Raw genomic sequence first — 21,762 nt, forward strand, 5'->3', positions numbered from 1 at the left:
GTACTGCTGAGAAGCAATGTTGCTAGAATATTTCTGGACACAGCTGCAAGCTGCAGTAACAGCTGAAATGTGAAGGTGGGATGTGAGATTGTGAGGTGGAGAACAAAAGTTTTGCAATATAGAGATTTTTAATTTGAAATACTCATTAGATATTGAAGTAAAGATGAAAATAGCAGGCTGAATATGAATATGAATGTGAGGGGAGGTAGGAAAGCTAGATATGTATTTTTTATCATACAAATATCATTACTATCATGAAATAGGATTCTCTGTTCAAGAGAATATGTGTAGCAAAGGTAAGAGAAGGGTCAGAGGACTGAGTCCTCTCATCTTCATATGCTGGAAAGATGTAGAGAATCTATCAAAAGAGTTGAGAAAAGATAATAAGATAGGAGGAGACTAAGAGAAAATATGATATTCTGAAAACCAAGGGATGAAAAGATCAATGGCATCAAATGTTACTGAAAGGTCAAGGTAAGAACAAAGAATTGACCACTGACTTTAGCACTATGGGGTGCTTGGTGATCTTGACAAGAACCTTTGTAAGCAATTTCAAGACATACTAAGGCTAGATGTTAGAAAAATATTTAGACTAAATATTGTATCTCCTGCAAATTGTCATAGGGACTGAAATGAAGAAATCCATGATACAATAATTGGGCACTGAAAAATAACTGTCAGCCTGATGATTTATATACTGCTTCAAGGAATCAGCAAAGGAAAAACACAAATGACAGCAGGAATGAACCTCATAAGAAGGAAATGTGTTAAGCTTAAGACCTTGGAGCATATTGGTTAGCAATGAATAAATTACCTCTGTCTCAGTTACTTCAAATAGTTAGTGCATAACATTACAAAGAGCAAGGTCAACGATTTGATCTGCATCATTGATAGCTATTTTAGCAAAGAAAAGGACATTGTCCCTTGATCATGGAGTAACACTTCCATTTTGCATCTGTCTTGCAAATGACACTGGTCTAATGCTAGTCACATAGGATTCCTAATATTAAATTCCAGAAGACTTAAGGGTACCAATCCTTTCTGACTAGGAAAACTGCAATTATTGGTAAAGGAATAAAGAAGAAACATCATAGTTTTTATTATATAATATCTACTGGCATATGTCATGAATACTTTTTTTTCAAATATAACATGTTGATTAAAAACATGACCATTAGTTTTCAGCAAACAAGTTCATGTCCTAATTGGGGCCACTTATTAGATTAGAGTCTTCTTATGAAAGTTAACCTACTTTCCCAAGCTTCAATTTTGTTACCGTTAAGATATTAGCCATTTTATTGTTTGAAAATGGTAATCATGAGGGTTTATTTCATACTGTATAATTGCTTACATTATCTCTTCTGTCTGGCTTTGTTAGTCTAGATGCATTTTTCTGAAATAGTTATTTTATTGCAAACTTGAGAATTCACCAGAGACTGAGTATTTTCTTTTTGTTTGTTTCAGCTGCTCAGATGTCATCTATGAAGTTAAGCTTCTTATGTGGATTAAGTCAATGGCAATATTGATTTGGGCATTTTATGAGCTACCAATTCTAGTTATCATAACCTTTGAAGGAAGAGAAGAAATCTTCAAGAAGATTAGCAACTGTCTCATTCTCACACTGAATAGACTTAATTGTAAAATAATCTGGTTATAAAGGATGCTGGAGTCTTAAATGAAAAACTAGAATTTTCTTATATTCAAATGATAGTATCAATAAAGTGTGCCTCTGTATTCTACCATGGGTAGAAAACCTTCACAGTGCTTGGTTAAGTTCAGAGCTTTTCATACAAAACTAGTCCATTTGAAAATGCAGACTTCTGAAAAACTCTGGGGATGCAATGGTAGTAACTGAAATAAGACTAGATCATAAACCTTTGAAATGATTCTTTGCTATAAAGGCACTAGAGCTGATGAAGGATTTGACAAGAAGCATTCAGATGCTGTTGGATAATAGTAAAACCTAAGTTCTTGGGGTGAATGCCACTGGTAAGTATTAGAGTGAGCACATACCGAACTGCTATGAATAGAGTTTAGAGAGCATGTAAAAGCTCTCATGCTTATTTCACAAGTTGTAGCAGAATAAACATTTTCTAATCCAATTAGTTAATGCCTGTGACTACAGTACTGGAAAAGATAGATGTTAGTAATTTGACTTTCATCAATACTCTTTCAGGATTTAAAATTCCATGTTCTGATGTTAGCCATGTCATTTTGAGGAGAAATATCATGAATAAGATTTGACCTAAAAAGTAATTGGAATTGTTATAACTATATTTACCATTATGTGGCAGAACCTCTTGTTAAACCTGTTTCCATTAGTGCTAAACACTTCATTGACCTTGTGAGCAAGGGGCCCCAGAACTTATGATCTTTCATGAAATCATACTAGCTAGTGTGGACATAGAAGGCTCCTTTACTCCCATATATAGACTACTGACACATTCTGCTATTTCCAAAAACACACATTTTTAGCACTGTAGGACCACATAGGAAAGCCATTCAGCCAAGATAACATGGCACCAAGAAAGGCATTTCAGAGCAGGTAGTGACTCAAAGGCTGAGAAGAATGTAGCAATGTGAAGATAGGGTAAATTAGGCCTATAATCAGTGCTTGATTCAGAGATGAATGATGGCACAATGTATCTAGGATTAGAGTAAAAATTAGAATCAATAAGAACATTGAAGATATAAATAATCGTGGCTGTAAAGTTGCTAATTGCACACCTGGATGGCATGCAGTATAGTGGAATAAGTTTATAGGTTTTCTTGATAAATATCCATTTTAATATAATTATAAATTTAAAATAATTATAGGAGAATTTTAGAGCTGTTGTTTACATTTTGGTTTGTAGAGTGTGGAACAATGAGAAGTAGGGTCCAAATGAATGACTGATGGAGAAAGAGTGGTCTCAGAGAATAGTCAGACTTGAGACAGGTGTGGTGGTTTGAATTAGATGTCCCTCTAAGACATATATATTTTGAATGTTTGGTTCCCAGGTAGTGACAATTTTAGAAGCAGAGTCTTACTGGAGGAGGGGTATTGTTGGGGGTGGGCTTATTGGTGTTATAGCCAGTTCCTCTTTGCTAGAGTTCAGCTCAATCTCTTGCTGCTGATTCCTGGCAGAGTTGGTGTCCAGCCTCTGCACATGCCCTGTCAACATGGAGCTTTCCCTCAAGACTGTAAGTCAAAATAAAATTGCCTTCCATTAGCTGCTTTTGGTCAGGTGCTTCATCTCAGGAACACAAAAGTAGCTACAAGAGAAAATTGGTAACAATGGAGTGGGGTCATTCATGTTAGAAACCTGTGTGGCCTTTTGTAACTGATTTGCTAGGGTAATATGGAAGAATTTGAAAACTTTGCCTAGGAGACACCTTGTAGTGCTATATGCAGTATTTGCTGGCCAATTCTGGTCAGAGAGTTTGAGAGACCTAAATGTAGTAAGAACTGTGGACTATAAGGTTTGCTTGTGTGGGGAATAAAGAGCTTTGTCTACATGTGGCTAAATGCAGTTTGTATGAGAGGCTTACTGCATTATTCCTGTGTCTTGAGAACTTGTGCAGGGTTGTGTTCCATAGAAATTGACTGTCCTGAGCAGAAGGCTATCACACAGAAAGAAATGAAAATTTTTAGGAGGAGATAACATCCATTCAGTTATAATTGTTTGAGTGATTACAACTATTGAGATTGGGCCAGCTATCAATTGGGACATCAGGAAGAACAGTGACTCTGGAGCCTGAATGCTGAAGAAACTTTCCTACTCTTTAAAGTTGGCTATATTCTCCTCAGGACTAACAAATTTGGTAGCTTACCTGTTATTATGGGAGTATAACAAATGCAGGAAAGAGTATTTGTAATGGGGTTTGCTTTTAGAAAGCCATTAGCCGATTTGAGGAAGTTCTTGGAGCCCCTGCATGCAGGACTACTTGAGCCATGAGGATGTCCTGTGGGTTGCAATATAAGACTAGGATTTTACTGAGATACAGGCAATACAGGATAGTTACCAAGAAGAGCTGCTGTCTCCGAATGGATTGTTCTCTGGGATGTGAACAATACAGTTGGAGGGGCAGAATCAGAACTCCACTTCCTTCATAAATGGTTAGAGATGTCAGTCTTGCATTGAATCAGTCTCTCTTTGCTTTTCCCAATGCAATATTTTGCAGTGTGAATGTTTACTCTGTGTCATCCTATGGTTTTGGTTTTACAGCTCAGTTAAGAAATCTTGGACTTTGTGGATGATTGAATGGTGTTGGTATTGATACAAATTATGGGTACTTTTAAAGTTGGACTAAATGCACTGCATTTTACATCATTGATTGTTGTGAGTTTATGGAGTAAAGGGTGGATGTGGTATTTTGAATTAGATACCCCACATAAACACATGTATTTTTAATGCTTGGTTCCAAGTTGGTGGCAATTTTGGAAGTGGAGCCTTGCTGGAGGAGGTATGTTGTTGGGGGTGGGCTTATGGGTATTATATCTAGCTCCCCCTTTTGGAGTTCAGCTCACTCTCCTGCTGCTATTTCTACTTGATGATGCACAGGATGTCTGATTTTTACATGCTATGCCATTGAGTTCCTCTTGGATTTGGTTTCCTATTATTATATACAAGCATGTCTTGCTTAAGAAAGTACAGTAAATATAAAAGAGTATTATTTTTATTGCAAATTGACCCACCTCATTTTTACATCAATATATGATTACTGTACTATATGACATAAATCTATATGCATGTACATAAAACACAATATTTTTATGACTTCTTGTGACCATTCTATTCATCAACATTACAGATAATATTTTCCAATTAGTGGAGGTGATTTTGTACCATATTTACTGATTAATTTGAGACACATTAACATTCAGCTTGGTTGTACGTCAATGTGATGATTTTTTAAGTGCTCTTTAAACTCTAGGCTTGAGCCATTAATGAGACGTAATTGGACCTTAGTGGCAAAGCCTTATAAATGTCTTAGCTGAAGGTTGAAAATTATTCTTAAACTTTCAAATTCTAGAAAATTTTTGGGTGTATATTTATTATATCTTTTTTCTTTACCATTGAGATAATTTCTCATTGCTTTTACTCCATGTCATGAAAGATACAAAGGGTTATCTGCTCAAACAGTTACAGACTCAAGAGTAATAAAATTAAATATTTCATGTATTACAGGAATGATTGGCACCAAAATAGCACTGTATATGGTTGAGTTTATACTGATGGGATAGCAGAATCCTCGGCTTTTGGTATAAAGACTTGAAATGAGAATATTTTCAAGGTTCCACAGGATTCAAGATTTATCTTCTGTTACCTCTAGACCCTTTTAGAATCATAATGAGAAGAAAAGTACTGAAAATAAATAGAAGTTATTTGTATAGGTGCCAGCTCTGTATCACGGATGTCCAAAAAATCAGAATAACATTCTCTGACAGGACAATTTACTGACAGGATACGCTAGCATACCATGTACTTATGCCATTGCAGATATTTAAAACCATTTTTGACTGTTCAAATGAATATAAGGCTAGATTTCAAAATGTCAATTCTAAATCTTCCTCAAACCTTTGTAGTAAAAAAAAAAAAATAATCCACATGTAATACTGATATAATCTCAGTCAACCTATGAACTAAGACTCAGGATGCCACAGAGGCTCTGTTATCTATTGAACCAAGCTCTTCCTTTTCACTTTACTTCTCTGGTTTAGTAATGGCTTCCTTCTACATTTCTCTAACCTTCCCTTTTCATCTCCTCTTAAAATCTCTTTGCTTCAACCATGTCATCTATTGCTTTCCATGCAAATTATTTTATTTACCCTTGTATCTGAGCCTTTGTGTAAATCTATATAATAGGCTCCAGTTTGGTAAAATGGAGAAGAAAAAAAAATCTCTTTTTCTCAATCATCATAGTTCCAGAGATACACATCTACTTTTCATCCTTCCTTGTATTGGAAACAGCAGAAAGAGGAACCAAATTTTGTACCTAAGCAAGCAGAGTTGTTTTGCTGCCCAGAGGATAGTAATCTATGTGGTGCTTACCCAGGGAACAAGTATTTTCCTTCTTAAATTGTGTACATCTTGAAAGAAAACAAAAAATAATAATTAAATTGAGAACATTATCCTCATTCCCCATATTAATGTGTAGGTTTTGTGTTTGACTGGGGGTGTGTATGGAAGTGATTGTGCATGTTTGTATGTGTATGGACACATATGTGTGTGTACAGGTGCACAAGAATGGGTATGCATGTTCTTGTGAAGGCCAGAGCTCAAAATTACTCCTTCTCAATAGATCTCCACCTATTTATTAGACAGGATGTCTTACTGAACCAGGAGTTCACCCATTCACCTAGTTTAGCTGGCTAACAAGCCTGCCAGACTTCTGGTTATTACAAAAGCATTTAATCACATCCATCCTTTACATAAGTACTAGAGATATACATTCACTTTCTAATGCTTGTGCAGCAAGCTCTATACCCTCTGAGCCATCTCCCCAGCACTATTGTGTAGTGTTTAATCTAGATTTAGTAAGAAGAATTAAGTTTGAATATAGTTTTAAGCAAAATGGGCTGAGGGGTAGAGAGTGCAGAGGTCAGAGGTATTTTTGTTTGAAAGTAAAGAGCATATAACCTCAGAAGAAGCAAGCTAGAAGAATTGAGAAACTGAATAAGCACCTCTTGGTTAAAGAGGATTCACTAATAGGAAAGTTGATAATTAAAGGCATGTGGTGGTTTGATTCAAGTGTCCCCAAAAAACTTATGTGTTTTGAATGCTAGGTTCTCAACTGGTGGCAATTTGGGAATTGGTGCCTCCTGGAGGCAGTGTTATTGGCAGGATTATGGGTATTATAGCCAGCTTCCCCTTGCCAGTGTTTGGCACACTCTCCTTTTGCTGTTGTCCACCTGATGTTGGCCAGGAAGTGATGTCCACCATCTGCTCATATAATCATTTTCCTCTGTCATCATGAAGTTTCCCTTCAAGTCTGTAAGTCATAATAAACCCTTTCCTCCCACAAGCTGCTCTTGTTTGGGTGTTTTCTGCCAGCAATGCCAACCTTATTTCAGCAATAAAACCAGTATCAGAGGAGTGGGATTTTTGCTGCTAGAAACCTGACCACATGGCTTTTGGCCTTTTGGAGCTGGTTTTTGAGAGGAATGTAGAAGAATTTGAAACCTTGGCCTAAGAGATGCCTTGCGATACAGCAAGTACAGCTTGATGAACTATTCTGGTCGGAGTTGAAAGACCTGAATTCAGTAAGAACCACGGACTGCGAGGCTTGGCTTCTGAGGATGAGAAAGAGCTTTGCCTGAACTGGGCTAGAAGCAGTTTGTGTGAGAGGGTTGCTGCTATACCCATGTTCTGAGAACTTGTGCAGAGTTGCAGTGTATAGAAGTTGATTGGTTTGAGCCAAGGGATATGACACAGAAAAAAATGAAATATTTGGGCCAAAACATCTGCCTGCTCAGCTGCAATTGTATGAGAGATTACAACTTTGAGATTGGGCCAGTTTACCTGCATTGGGCAAACAGGAAGAATGCAGGAAGGGGCCTGAATGCTGAAGGAGTGTCCCATTCTTTAAAGTCTGCTTTTTTTCCCCCCCTGGATTAACAAATTTGTACCTTATCTGGTATTATGGAGTATAACAAATGCAGGAAAGAGAGGGTCATTGAATTTGCAACATGCTTTTGTATTTTGGAGATGGCCATGGGCAATGTGTAGCAGGCTTGTTGTATTACCCGCCTAGAGACCCCTTGAAGCCATGAGGATGAACTATGGGTTGCACCAAAGATCCAATGGAGATTCCAGGACTATGGGATGGCTGCCAAGGAGAGATGCCAGAACTGAATGTTTTCTGGGACTGTGAGTATACTAGTTGGAAGAGTGGAATTGAAACTTCAGAGACTTGCCACCAGTTAGAATTTACTGAGAGACTTGTCACTGGTTAGAGTTATTGGACTTGAAGCTACAGAGTTTGAATTCTACTCTGTTTAAAATTTGTATTGGTCGAATATTTCTTTTCCATGCCCAATGACATCTTTTTCAGTGTGAATGTTTAATCTGTGCCACTATGCAGGTTTTCTTTTGTTTGTTTCTGTTTTCATATTCTGGCTCAATTAAAAGACCTTGGGTTATGGGGATGGGATGTTTGATCATCATTTGTACTGATTAAAAACTATGGGGACTTTTAAAGTTGGACTGAATGTATTGTATTTTACATCATGTATGGTTTTCAGTTTATGGGGGCCAGGAGTGCAATGTAGTTGTTTGATTCAGATGTTCCCCATAAACTTAGGTGTTCTGAATGTTAGGTTCTGAATGCTGGTGGCAATTTGGGAATTGGCCCCTCCTGGAGGCAGTGTATTGTTGAAGGTGAGCTTATGGGTGTTATAGCCAGCTTCCCCTTGCCAGTTTTTGGCACACTCTCCTGTTACTGTTGTCTACATAATGTTGGCCAGGGGGTGATGTCCACTCTCTGCTCATGCTATCATTTTCTCTGCCATCATGGAGCAACCCCTTGAGCTGTAAGCAAAAATAAACCCTTTCCTTCCACAAGCTTCTTTTGGTTGGGTATTTTCTGCCAGCATTGAGAACATGACTGCAGCAAGGTGTACTGAAAAATTTGTGATTTGTCTATGATGAGCTTCAACTTTATGTTGTTTCATTAAGTCATAGAATTTATATACAAAATTATTGTAGTCTGTATACTATGTGGGTAGCCTTTGCTACTTGTTCATAAATTGTCATCTAGTGTTGGGTGTATGGCTACATCCACTGTACTATTTTTCTATTTATTTATGTATTTAGTTCAATTGACTTTATTAGCATACAAAGGATTAGGTTTAAGTATGGAGTTGTAATACAATTTTTTCTTTTCTTTCTTTTTCTTTTGGTTTTTTGAGGTAGGGTCTTGCTATAGCCCTGGCTGACCTGGAATTCACTCTGTAGTGCCAGGATGGCCTTGAATTTATGGCAGTCCTTCTCCCTCTGCTTCCCAAGTGCTGGAATTAAAGTCCTGTACCACCATGCCCAGCCTATACAAAATTTTTCAATCCCTACTCTTCCTCCTTCCTTCATCCCTCCTTGTGCTTCCCCAACATACCCTCCTTTAGCTTTCATATGAAATGTTCCCTATTTCATTTCTCTTGTCACCTATTCTTCCTCTCTTTTCATCTCTACACTTATCTTAATTCTAAAGTGAAAAAGCAAAATGATAGAAATAATGCCCTTCAAAAAGAAGCCTGAAACTGTCCCCTACAACCTCAGAGGGACTGTCTGAGGCCTCCATGACCCCACAGTGAATACCATAACCCCACTAAGGAGAGCACCCAGGGTAACAAGAGGAGAGGTGAGGGGATATAAGAGTACTACTACTACTACTACAACAACAACTACTACTACTACTACACACACACACACACACATATACACACACATCTATATGAAAAACAATACTTGAGGTCATGACCTGTATTGTGCGACTGTAAACATCCATCTCCCATTTTTGTAACTACCTCTCTCCCTTCTCTAGACGACAGGTGCAAATATACCTGTATAATATACTAATGTTTGCACTAAACAATATAGGTAAAATGTCATTTTAATTAATGGGTGTTATGTAAGTATTTATTTAAGGAAATATTGTTTCTCTTTTTAGAAACAGAAGCCCAGCCTCTTTAGCTTTGGCACTGGTTGGACAACCACTACTGGATGATGATAGTACTATATCACGATGACATAATGCCAATGGAAGGTGAATCTCAGAAGCAGAGATAACTGTTTGGTGCCATCATACTGCTGCAGGCCCATAATTTTTCATTGAAGTGTTAAATTTTGGAGTATCTATGTTATGTTAACTAAGGGTAAGGATAGTCCCTTAGTCCATGATACATGGATATAGAAATTTCCAAGGGCTTTTTGAATTCCAAGGAATGTGCAGCAAATATTGTATTGATCTACCCCCTTTTCCTCAAAAGTCTCAGTATCATGATCTGAAAGATTCTGAAAGAACTTTTAAACCCTTGCACCTTCTACAATGTGATGAAATATTACTCTAGGCATTGGCAGACATTGAAAGATTTTCCATAGAATGCAATTATCAGATTTGTATTTTAGAAAGGTAATTGGTAACCACTTAGAAGATTATCTGACATTCTACAACCATTAAAAGAAAATTTAACACAAAATATATACAATATGATCTTTTAAATTAAATAAACACAGTACCAGTCCACAGATAGATGAAGATATAGCTATACATATAGATTATATATGTATACAGATTAGATATATGATTTCTACCTTCAATGTGGCACATAATTCTGTCTGGCAAATATTTCTTTTTGTAAATGAGAATGTCTATTTAAGGTTCATAGCACAATGTGAACATAATCTCCTATACCTAGTATTGCCATGGAAAGTGTGTGGGCTTTACTCGCAGAGTCATGGCTTTGTATCACAGCTTTGCTATTTTCTTAAGGTGTGACTCAATAAAAATAAGAGCTATCAAATATTACATCTTAAATATTCTAAATTCTGAGAATTTTACAAAAGTAAATGAATTGAAAACTAAAAATAGGAATCATAATGATTATTCCTACATCATGGGGGTTTGGTAATTACTAAAAGAAAACTATATTCAAATCCACTTAGTAGGGTATCTAACATCAATAGCCATTACTGCTCTCATTTTCAGCTTCCCCTCACTTAAGATCCAGACATGTATGGAACAATCCCTTTTTGCCAGTCTTAAAGGTCTATCATTATTCAGCTGAAACACTTAACTCAATCTGCACATTCAACATTTGCCATTGTGTTTTCATTATCTGAGAAAATTGAGAACACGCTATGGACAACTTTAACTTGTTTCCACCCAATTTTGGAACCTAATTTTTGTTTCACCCTATAAAGTTTTTGTTGTTGTTCTTACACCAGATATCCTGAAGAATTCTCCTGTATAGCATTATTACAGTAGCTAGCTGTGATCACTTGCACGTACTCCTCAAATTCCCATGATTTGGCCTTTCTCTATCACTTCTGAATCTGCTTGGTGATGGAGCCCTATATCAGATGTACACTGTAATCCCAGAGAACTGAGGAGTTTTTTTCAGTGCCTAGTCCCTCCCAGGTGATTTTAATATCCAGTGAAAGTGGAAAATGTCTGCTCTAAAACAATAATGATCTAGTAAGCCACCTGTTTTACTGCCTTTTGTCAACTTTCATTCTGCTTGTTAATTTTGGACATTAATCAGATCTTCTTTCTGGAAAATCATGGTTTGTATGAACTTTCTTCCTTTTGAATCTTTTCTCATATCTCAAGATCACTTTTCTTCTGCTCATGACCTGAAATCCATGTATTTTCCAGGTATTATGTTGGGCTTTTTTTGGTTGTCCACATTTGTCTACTACAACTTTGAAAACTATTTATTTATATTCCTGTGAAAATGATAGTGGAATTTTGGTAGTGATTACATTGAATCTATAAATCACAGTGGGGCCTGTGAGCAATTTAACAATATTAAATAACTTGAAATACACAATATAGATATAAACTGTGTCATTTTCTTAAACTTGAGAAATAATGGGAACATCAAAAAACATAATCCATAATGTAACTTACTCAGTGATTAATGCTTGATAAATGCTAAATATTCCTCTCATAATTATTGCTAGCATTATATATCATATATTAGGCAGAGTAAGTACATGTTCCTTATGTCTAGACCTACACAATATGTTCTTATATCACAACTATAACACACCCTCGGTTGCCTCACCACTGCTAATAAATATCTGCCTTTTTCCTAATTATAATTAAGTGACAGATGATGTGAGGTGGAGGATACGAAGCTATCAGTGAACTCAACAGGCAATAATGCATTGATTAATAATACATGGCTTCCCTGTCTTTGAATAGGTAAAGGGGAGCAGTGACATACATGCTGAAGACATTCCATTCCAATTTTAGGTGCTCAATAATGAAAAAAAAAACATATTGAATAAGTTTTCATGAGAAATCTCACTATGTTAAATATATAGGCCAATTGGGACTGTTAGTAAATAACTTAGTTAATTTTTTTGAGGTAGGGTGTCACTCTAGCCCAAGCTGACCTGGGATTCACTATGAATTCGTAGGGTTGTCTCAAACTCACAGCGATTCTCTTACCTCTGCCTCCTGAGTGCTGGGATTAAAGGCATGTACCACCATATCTGGCTCAAATTTAGTTAATTTTGTTTGTTAAAATCTAAGTTCTTTCAGTGCAATCATTGTAACTTTTTATACATGAAACTTGAGACAGTTGCAAAAATAATACACATACAATAGAAAATTTATTATATATGGTCAAATGCTGTGGCAAATTTTATACTATAGGTCTTGCTACTTTTATTACATCTACCATCCATGATATTTACTCCATAAATATGAATCCTGAGATCAAGATGAATTTTGAGATTTTTGTAGGAGCTGTTATCTAAAAACAACTTCATATAAGCAATCATTAGCTTAAATTACTGATGCGTGTTGAAGTAAGAACAAAGACATACTTCTCAAATTTAGGATTCTGTCAGCACCTTGAACTTGTTTAAGGCAATAGTGCTTGAACATTTCTGCTATGGGACAATGTAGCTCATTAATGTGAGGCAAGGGGTGGGGATATCAGTTATGAGTGAACATTTATTTCAATGTGAACCACATCCATTTAACAGTATCTATATCATACCCAATATTATATTTATTTTATTCATCAGAGACTAAATTATCAAATGGAAATATAATAATTTGCTTTGTAAGCTTAGAAAATTCGAATCAGAAGTTTTAATTATTTCCACTAGGTGGCGATAATGAGAGATATAGGTTTATGTTAAAATCATGAAAAGAACTAACCAAACAAGGAGGTAGCAGAGGGCAATGGAGGGGAGAGAAACACAAATCTAGACCCAAAAGGCAATGGTACCATAAAATTCTACTTCCTAAAGGCAGACAAAATGGCAGAACCTTCACCAGGCCCTTAGAAGGAGCACCTGAACCACAAGACACTGGAGAGGGTATGATGAAGACTAACCTTAGTCTTCTACATCTTCCCTCCCTGCCTCTCCCTCTCCCTCTCCCTCTCTTTCTCTCTCTCTCTCTCTCTCTCTCTTATCTCTCTAACTCTTGTATATTAGTTATCTTTTTCCTCATTTTCTTAGGGGGCACTGACCTGTAACTCCCAGTACCAGCATGTGGCTACCATCCACAATGAGCTTTTGATCAGAGAGACCTACAAGGTATCCTAAAAGAAAGACAGATTTCTGTCTGAGTACTTGATGACCCACCAAAAGCTAGTGGTAAGACCCTACTGCTGAAGACACCTTATGTGGTTGATATACAAAATGGAATGGCATGGCTGGAAGCTGGAAGAGAGTCAGTCCCCAGACAGTCAGTGTGTCTAGTGCCAGAGGGTGCTACATGGGTGACTGGGAGAAAATGACCAACATCTGTCCAAGCAACTCATAGTCTAACCTATTTAGCAGCAAATAACCTGTTGTGATTCCCGCACAAGTCCAATAGTGGCACACAGCCATGGGGGGGGAACCAACTGCTCTTGATTTGGCTAACTGATCCCCTAAGTAGTATGGGACCCATAGCTGGAGCTGGGAAACAAGTCAGAATCATATCTAAACATAAGCCCACCCTCCATTATCAAGCTACCATCACTCATGGGCTACAAGAGGGCCTACACCTATTAAATTCTCTATAAAAAAGTAAGGGTTATCTCATTTGTCCTAGTGCTAACTTACTCTCTGCTGGAGAATCTTCTTCTCTTTTTCAGATAGATGAAGATCCTAAGGAGAGAGCCACCCCATCATACCTCAAATGGGCCTGGCTGAAACTATGAAAAATTGGTGAAATAAGAAAGGGTTGTTTTCCCGATGAACCGGATACCAGCACAAGGATTAAGAAGATCAACATAGAGAAAAATCAACTCTTAGTAAATGAGAGAGCGAGAGCCCCAGAAGCCCCCAACACCTCATCACTGAAGCAGACCAAAAATGAACCCAACATGGCTCAGGGAAACTTTGCGGAAGAGGGTGTGGAAAGAATGTCAGAGCCACATGTTGGGTCATCATATACAGAGACATTTATCTTACCCATAACTGTGGGCTAACTCCACAATTCATGACACATATACTTCAACAAGAAGGGGCCATGGGGAGGGGGTAGGTCATGGATGAGCCTAATAATGGTACCAAGCTGACTGTATTTGCTGAATACAAAACTAATTTTAAAAAGGAAAATAAAAAAAGAAAACAGGGCTGGAGAGATGGCTTAGCAGTTAAGCACTTGTCTGTGAAGCCTAAGGACCCCGGTTTGAGGCTTGATTCCCCAGGACCCACGTTAGCCAGATGCACAAGGGGGCACAGGCATCTGGAGTTCATTTGCAGTGGCTGGAGGCCCTGGTGTACCCATTTTCTTTCTCTCTCTGTCTGTCTCTCTCTGCCTCTTTCTCTGTCTGTCACTTTCAAATAAAGAAATAAAAATAGACACGGAAATAAAAAAAAATAATATTAGGAGAACAACCTGCCACCAAAGAAAAGATTAAGGAGAGAAAAATGAATGGTTGTTTCAGTTTTAGTATGTTAGGAATGTATGCTTTTGCATAAGTTGTTACAGGTTCTCATTGTACCTCCTTTTTATGCATGGGTCATTTTTAATTCATTATTATTTTGAGGTAAAATGGCTACACTGACCCTAATCTGTATGAAATTATATGGAAATGTCAAAAATAATATTTCTTCATTTTATATATTCACATATGTATGTTCTCATTTTCTTCTGTGTTGATTTATTAGTTAATTGATGCCATTCTTGGAAGAGAGTGGGATTGGGGGCAATTGGTATTTTAACTGCCTCCAGAAAACACATCTCTGTTATTCTGCCTGCCCCAAATCATAAGCTAAGACTATTTAGGAATAATGTATCCATTAGCAAAGAATTATTTAGTGTCCATACTGTTCTTCAAAGGTATTTGGAAAACAACAAAACCATCTATAAAATGCAGCAGCATTCAAGCAGGTACTTGGAAGAGGACAGTGCTACTTTACTGGAAAATAAACATGAGGATATGAGCATATTTTCATATGAAATAAAGTATTCCTCAATATTTCCCAAAGTTAACCTTAAATTGAAAAAAAAAAAAACTTCCCTAACACGTAAAAACAAACAGAAATCAACCATCAGAAATTACACAGGCTCTCATGTATCTTTCTCTAATGATGATGAGAATGAAAAGGCTTCACATCTCCTTGTAAATCCTTGATTTTTAAAGAGGTTGGCACGGTTGTTGTAGAAGGAAATGAAGTGCAACTTAAGTTTTTGAGGATCTCAAAATGGCACTTGTTCCTTACTGCAAACTTGATAAAAGTGAGAGAAGTAGTGTTGTGTACAAAGAATTAGGACTTTGGAGCTATAGACCTGATTTCCAATCTTGGTTCTCCCTACTTAGCTGTAGAACCTCGGGGATGTTATTTCTATGTCACCATCACCTCATTTTCCAGTGAAGATAATGCCCATACCATGTGAGGTGTTTATGAAAACCACAACTAAAGCAACACATCTAGCAGAATACTAGAACAGTGTAGGTCAAATTCTAAACTGAAGATGCTGATGGTAACAGTGATATCAATCTTGTAGATGAGAAACCAGGCTAAGAGCTGAAGTAACCTACTTAAAGTTTCACAGCTAGCAAATTTTTCAGGTGTCTAGCACAGTACCAGACACTATATCTTATGGACTGTTACTATTATGTTTTTCTTCATTCTTGTGCTAAAACCATATACTTTGAGAATCTACCATGTGTATGCATTCTAACACATTGAACTGTATATGATGTATGCAAACCACTATATCTGTCAATTAAAAGAAAACAATATAAGTCTCAGCTTTATCTAAGATAATGCAAATTGAAAACACTGATGTATAATTTTCAAAGTTAATAATGTTTTCCCTGACTTACAGGTAGTATTTGGATAAAACAATTAAGTGGATTCCAGTCCTTACAGAAAATTAAATTGAGCTAATTTTTCTTTGCTTAAGATAGGATAATTCTTTTGTTTTCCCTAAAGGGGTATGCATTTTCCCTCCTATTTGTCTCTACTGATCAGCAAGTCAGTGGCAGATGAGATCTCCAGTTTCCAGACTTCCAGTGCCTGATTCTTTATACTTTAGCTTATATGTCAGATCACTGAAAAATGATGCTACCTGAAAATATAAGTACATTTAAAATGTGTTTATGTCAGTTCATGGATGATAGATTTAGGTTTTTGTCCTTAGCCCTTTCCAGTCTCACCCTAAACACTTTCTGTAAGTAATCTCATCCATCCCCAGGCATATCTTGCTCTAAGGAACTGATGGAATCAAGTCTGTTTTTATCCAGAGCCTCAATCTAGCCTGAACAGAAAACATGCATTTCCAACTGTCTGATGGGAAATAAAGCTGGTGTAGCACCATCAGCATCATAACTTACCCTGTTCCAAAAGATCCATGTTCTTCCCTTTCAAACTCAAACCCTTCCTTCATAAATAGGTCACCATTCTCACAATTTTCTAAATGTAAAACTTTGAATTCATTTCTGACTGCTTTTTTCATTCAAACTCCAACAGCAATCAATTCCAAAAAGTCCTATCAATTTTATCACACCTGTATCTTTGGACTGTTTGTCTTCCTTACCTCAGTCATTCTTTAAGTCCCCATGCCATTCTTAACTTAGAGGTAAATTCCACAGCCTCATAGATTTTCTTCCCACAACCAGTTATTCTCAACTGCTACCATTCCACCTATACTTACTTATCCATTTCTTTGTATACTTTATCCTAAAACTTACAATTAATGAGGCAATTCTCCAGTAGCTCCCTCTTCTTCACTATTAATATGTTTCAAGATCCCTAGTGTATGCCTGCAACTTCAATAATGCCTATATATATGTTAAGTATTTATATATATATATATATATATATATACACATATATATATTTCCATCACTTTAGTTGCACTTTTAAGAACATAGGCTATATTGAGCACCCTCTTCTAGAGAGTTCAGTTTCACTGAAGCCCCAAACTTGCTTTGAGTAGTGCACTTTCTCTACACTCTTCAGCTGTGCTAGAAACACAGAAGAGCGTCATCCGAAGAAGAACCTCTCCAGAAATTTTCATATTTTCAGTCCAAACCTATTACTAAATCTGTGTCACCATTTCTTACTTTCAGAAAATGGCTTTGTGTCACTTGTTTCTGAAGATTCTGTGCTGAAATTGTGCCATAGACTCAGTATATTCTGACTAAGCCTGTTGCCATTAGTAAAAACACATGTTCTGTTTATGTCTCTACCCACAAATTGAATGCCTTTTCTATAAGTAAGTACTTATCCTTCATTCTGTCCGTAACTTTTGCCATTTTAGATGTAACATCAAAATTAGCAAGGATTACTTTTCTTTCTTCACGTTTTTTTTTTACAGATAATAGACTAGATTGTATGATAGATATGCAGTAGCAACCTCAGCATGTGATATTTGTTTCAAATTTTAATAACTCGTACCTTTTCCTTAAAAGGATACAATTTGGGGTTTTTTCATGACTAGTCTGTATGATTGCTAAGATGGCCACAGAAGGAATAAGAGACAAGTAGGACATATAGCCCAAGTATATTGGGCAAAGTGTCCCATCTTGGATGGGACAGAGAAAGAATGCATGGGATTTTGTTAGGTTATTCAGAACTACTGTAATTGCAAACTTATAAATTGTCTATTTCTGAACTTTTTTTCATGTTTTTGGATCTTGATTGACTATAGGTTATTAAAACCCATAGAAAACCAAGTCATAGATGAAGAAACTATAGTAAAACACGTATACCTAACTGTAATGAGTTATTTGAATATCTATTTTATTCATCACATATGCATATACATATATGCTTGGAATAAGCAGTCATTATTCACCCTTAAATAAGTCTGGTTTAAATTAAGTGCTAAATAAACATTTATTGCTTACAATAGTTTACTAAAAGATAATAGCATGGCAACATCAGAGACTACCCTCCCCTCAATTCACATTTCTCTGATTATACTGCATGGACACAAAATTTGAGGCTGGTTATCTCTTTATTCTGAATCAGCATAAAATAGTTTATACTTCTAGAACTACCACAATAGTGTATTCTTTTAAAAAAATATTTCATGTATTTATTTGCAAGCAAAGACGAAGAGAGAGAAAGAGAGGGAGAGAGAGAAAAAAATGATAATTGGCACACCAGGGCCTCTAGCCACTGCAAACAAACTCCAAATGCATGTGCTACTTTGTGCATCTGGCATTACATGGGTACTGGGGAATCAAACTCATTTTGTTAGGCTTTCTAGGCAAGTACCTTAACCTCTGAACAATCTTTGCAACCCAATAGAGCATTCCTAATTTCTATGTTTTTTTCCTACAACTCACAACTCACAATTACATTTCCTTCTATACAGAGAAGCATCTAGACCCACATCTTAATGGAACTGCAATTCATTAAAGTGAAAGACAGCACAAAGTTACTTTAAAAACATTACCAATATTCAAGTAGAGAGGCGAGGATAATTATTTTAGAACAAATGTATATTATATTTAGCTGCAAACATATAAGACATTAAAATGAACTACTTGAAAATATAGTTACAAAACATTTTCCAGTTATATTAAGAGATAGGAATGACATGGTTATTATCACAAACATGTATTGATATTTAAATATTTGGTTGAATATCTTAAATCATTGGCTCCGTGAAGCATTTTTAATATAGGATTTCAGTACTAATTAGAATACAATAATTTAAATTTTATTTCATTTGACACAGTAATGTTTTAATAGTAGTTTTAAGTTAATGATAGGCTTTTGTTTCCACAAATTAAGCAATAAAGGGCATATATCCCATTCATGTTTCATAGAAAAAAATAGAGATTAGGCAGGGGAGTTGGCTCAGTAATAAAAGGCATTTGCTTGCAAGGCTGCTGGCTTGAGTTCAATTCCCCAGTCCTCTCATAAAGCCAGATGTAAAATGACAATGGGTTTCTGATTCCAATCCACCAACAAGCAATGAGAGGGAGAGAAATGAAAATCCAGAATTCATGTAACAGCCAGATTTGAACATATGCTGTGGCAAATACTAAGATTTTTTTTCTCAAAAAGAAGGCAGAAGAAGACCTTTAGGTTTTCCTCTGATCTCCACATGAGTGCCATGGCACACACACACACACACACACACACACACACACACACACTAAAAAGAAAAATCGGTGTCAATAAAGATTCATGAGCCTCTTCCTTATTGGGTATACAGTCTAGAAAAAAGGCAATGAGATTCAGGCAGTCTAGTTAGACACTGCAAACTAGCGTAGGTAAGATATGAAGAGCATAATGCTAGTGTGAATGGAGGGAAGATAGATTCCAGAGATGTGGAGACCAGTTCTTCTGGAGGAAGTAACTTGTGGATGGCTGACTGGGAGAAGAGGAAGAAAAATAAACCAATATCCAAGTGATGTAAAGAGGCCTGGATTGAGGGTGTTAAGATGATTTCCTTAAATTTAAATGTATTGAATTTAGAGTAAGTGACTGGTATGTTAGTAATTTCAAGATATTTAGCAGTGCCCTAAAACTTTAGGTCTACAGTAAAGAGAGGAATTTAGTGATGGAAACATACGTTTGAAAATACATGAAATATATGTGATCACTGAAGGTACTTGAATAAGGCAGTAAAGAAGAATGGCATAGGAATCCCTTGGAGGACTCATTAGACTGCACATTGTTAGGCCCTATGGCCAGGGTTTCTGAAGTGGAACATGAGACTGGATCTTTAATAAATCTCCTGGTTATGCTGGTATTGTTAGGTCAGGGTACATACTTTGAAAACCACTGTTCTAGATTTTGAAAAAAAAAAAAAAAACTTTTGTAGGGCTGGAGAGATGGCTTTGCAGTTAAGGCACTTGCCTATGAAGCCTAAGAATGCATGTTCAAATCTCCAGGTCCCACATAGCCAATTTTAAAGCGACACAAACACTCGATGTGGCACATGTGCAAGAGGGGATGCACGCACCTGGGCAGCATTGACAGCAGCTGAGAGGCCTTGACGAGCCCATTCATGGTGTGCCTCTTCTTTCTCTCCCTCTATCTCTTTCTCTCTCACAAAAAAATAAAATAAAAAAGTATAAAACAAAGTCTATTAAAAAAAACTGCAAGGGGCTGGAGAGATGGCTTAGCGGTTAAGCGCTTGCCTGTGAAGCCTAAGGACCCCGGTTCGAGGCTCGGTTCCCCAGGTCCCACGTTAGCCAGATGCACAAGGGGGCGCACGCATCTGGAGTTCGTTTGCAGAGGCTGGAAGCCCTGGCGCGCCCATTCTCTCTCTCTCCCTCTATCTGTCTTTCGCTCTGTGTCTGTTGCTCTCAAATAAAAAAAAAAAAAACTGCAAGATTCATAACAAATGTCAATGTGTGTTCTATGTAATTAAAATTGTCTAATGCTGCTTATTAATCAATTGAAAAGAAAATGAAAACATATTTCAATTTATAATTTGTAATCCTTGCATTTCCTTTTTCTTATTTTAACCTTCTATTCACATTTTTATACATGTATATTTTGAACATAATCCCTTCCCATTACGTTCTCTGGGCCCCCTCTTTGCCCTTCCCACTGAACACCATCTTCCCAATCTGTCCAACCTTTACTTTGATGTTATTTTTTTTTTTCTGGTTCATTACAATGCTCTGGTGAATAACCCCCTATGTTCAGGCAGACACCCCTAATTACATTCACTGGGTCATAATTCTTTCTGATTTTTGTTAGTAACTATTTTGTCTTTCCAGAATTGAGAAACCTCAGCTACCCAAATAATTTATATGTGGTTATAAACAAGATTCCTTTGGACTAAGGTGCAAAAGGTTTCTGCATTCTCTTGATAGGCTATCTGGTCTCTTTTCTGGTAGTTTCCACTAACCAGCTAGCTTTTTCAGCAGCCAAATATTTATTTGAGACTTTTGTCCCATATGAGCAATGGCTTGAAAAGCACTTAGCTGTTTACTTTACATCTTACTATAAATTATTTATCCTTCAGTCCATAAATAGCTATTTGTAGGATTAGAGAAATTTTGAAAGCTCTGATAAGAGGATTGCTGCACCCAAATTCATGCTTAATCCTTAAAAAGTACATGTAACCTACAACCTCAACTGAGTTAGCATATGAAATGGATTCACTGAGCATATATAAGTGGTACAAATTATTAACTAGTTAACATCAGCAAGTTTATTTTTCATATGCAGGTTTATGCATACAAGCATTTCCTGAAGAACAACTGTATTAGTCAAGTCATAAAAATCCAATAAACACTTACCTTGAGTAGATTTCTCTACTTCTTTCCTCTTTTTACTCTGGCTATTATAGTTCATCCTCAGTTCTTGGTTATATTCATGCAGAGTTTCTCTGGAGTTGAAAGACTGTCTTGGTTTTCTCCCATCTTCACTCTCATCAGAAGAACTGGTATAAGCTAGATCCATTTCATGCTTGACTTTTGACAGAGGCTGGTAGGGTTTGCAGTCTGCTTGCTCCATCTCTGATTAAGCAAGCTCAGTTTCATGAAAAAAAAAAAAAAGGAGTGGATGTCCTTTAATGAAAGCAGCCCTGCAAGAGAATGAAAATCACAAGCCTTCTTAGATTTGTCCTTTTGCAAGGAAACACATCTGGCAGATTCACTATTGGTGCTGATAATACTAT

At 36.7% G+C, this 21,762-nt stretch overlaps 1 protein-coding gene across 2 annotated transcripts in view; it reads right to left on the minus strand.

Annotated features, from left to right (window-relative positions):
- Positions 1–21,762, minus strand: part of Tenm1 (teneurin transmembrane protein 1) — an 850,812-nt gene that overhangs the window by 585,001 nt on the left and 244,049 nt on the right. For both annotated transcript variants that reach the window (XM_004653940.2, XM_045140035.1), the window contains one exon: positions 21,383–21,669. In XM_004653940.2, coding sequence (XP_004653997.1) covers positions 21,383–21,599 — 217 coding nt within the window. In that variant the 5' untranslated portion in view covers positions 21,600–21,669. The remainder of the gene's footprint in view (positions 1–21,382; positions 21,670–21,762) is intronic.

The sequence above is a fragment of the Jaculus jaculus genome, chromosome X (genome assembly GCF_020740685.1).
Source record: "Jaculus jaculus isolate mJacJac1 chromosome X, mJacJac1.mat.Y.cur, whole genome shotgun sequence".
NCBI classification, from domain to species: Eukaryota; Metazoa; Chordata; class Mammalia; order Rodentia; family Dipodidae; genus Jaculus; species Jaculus jaculus.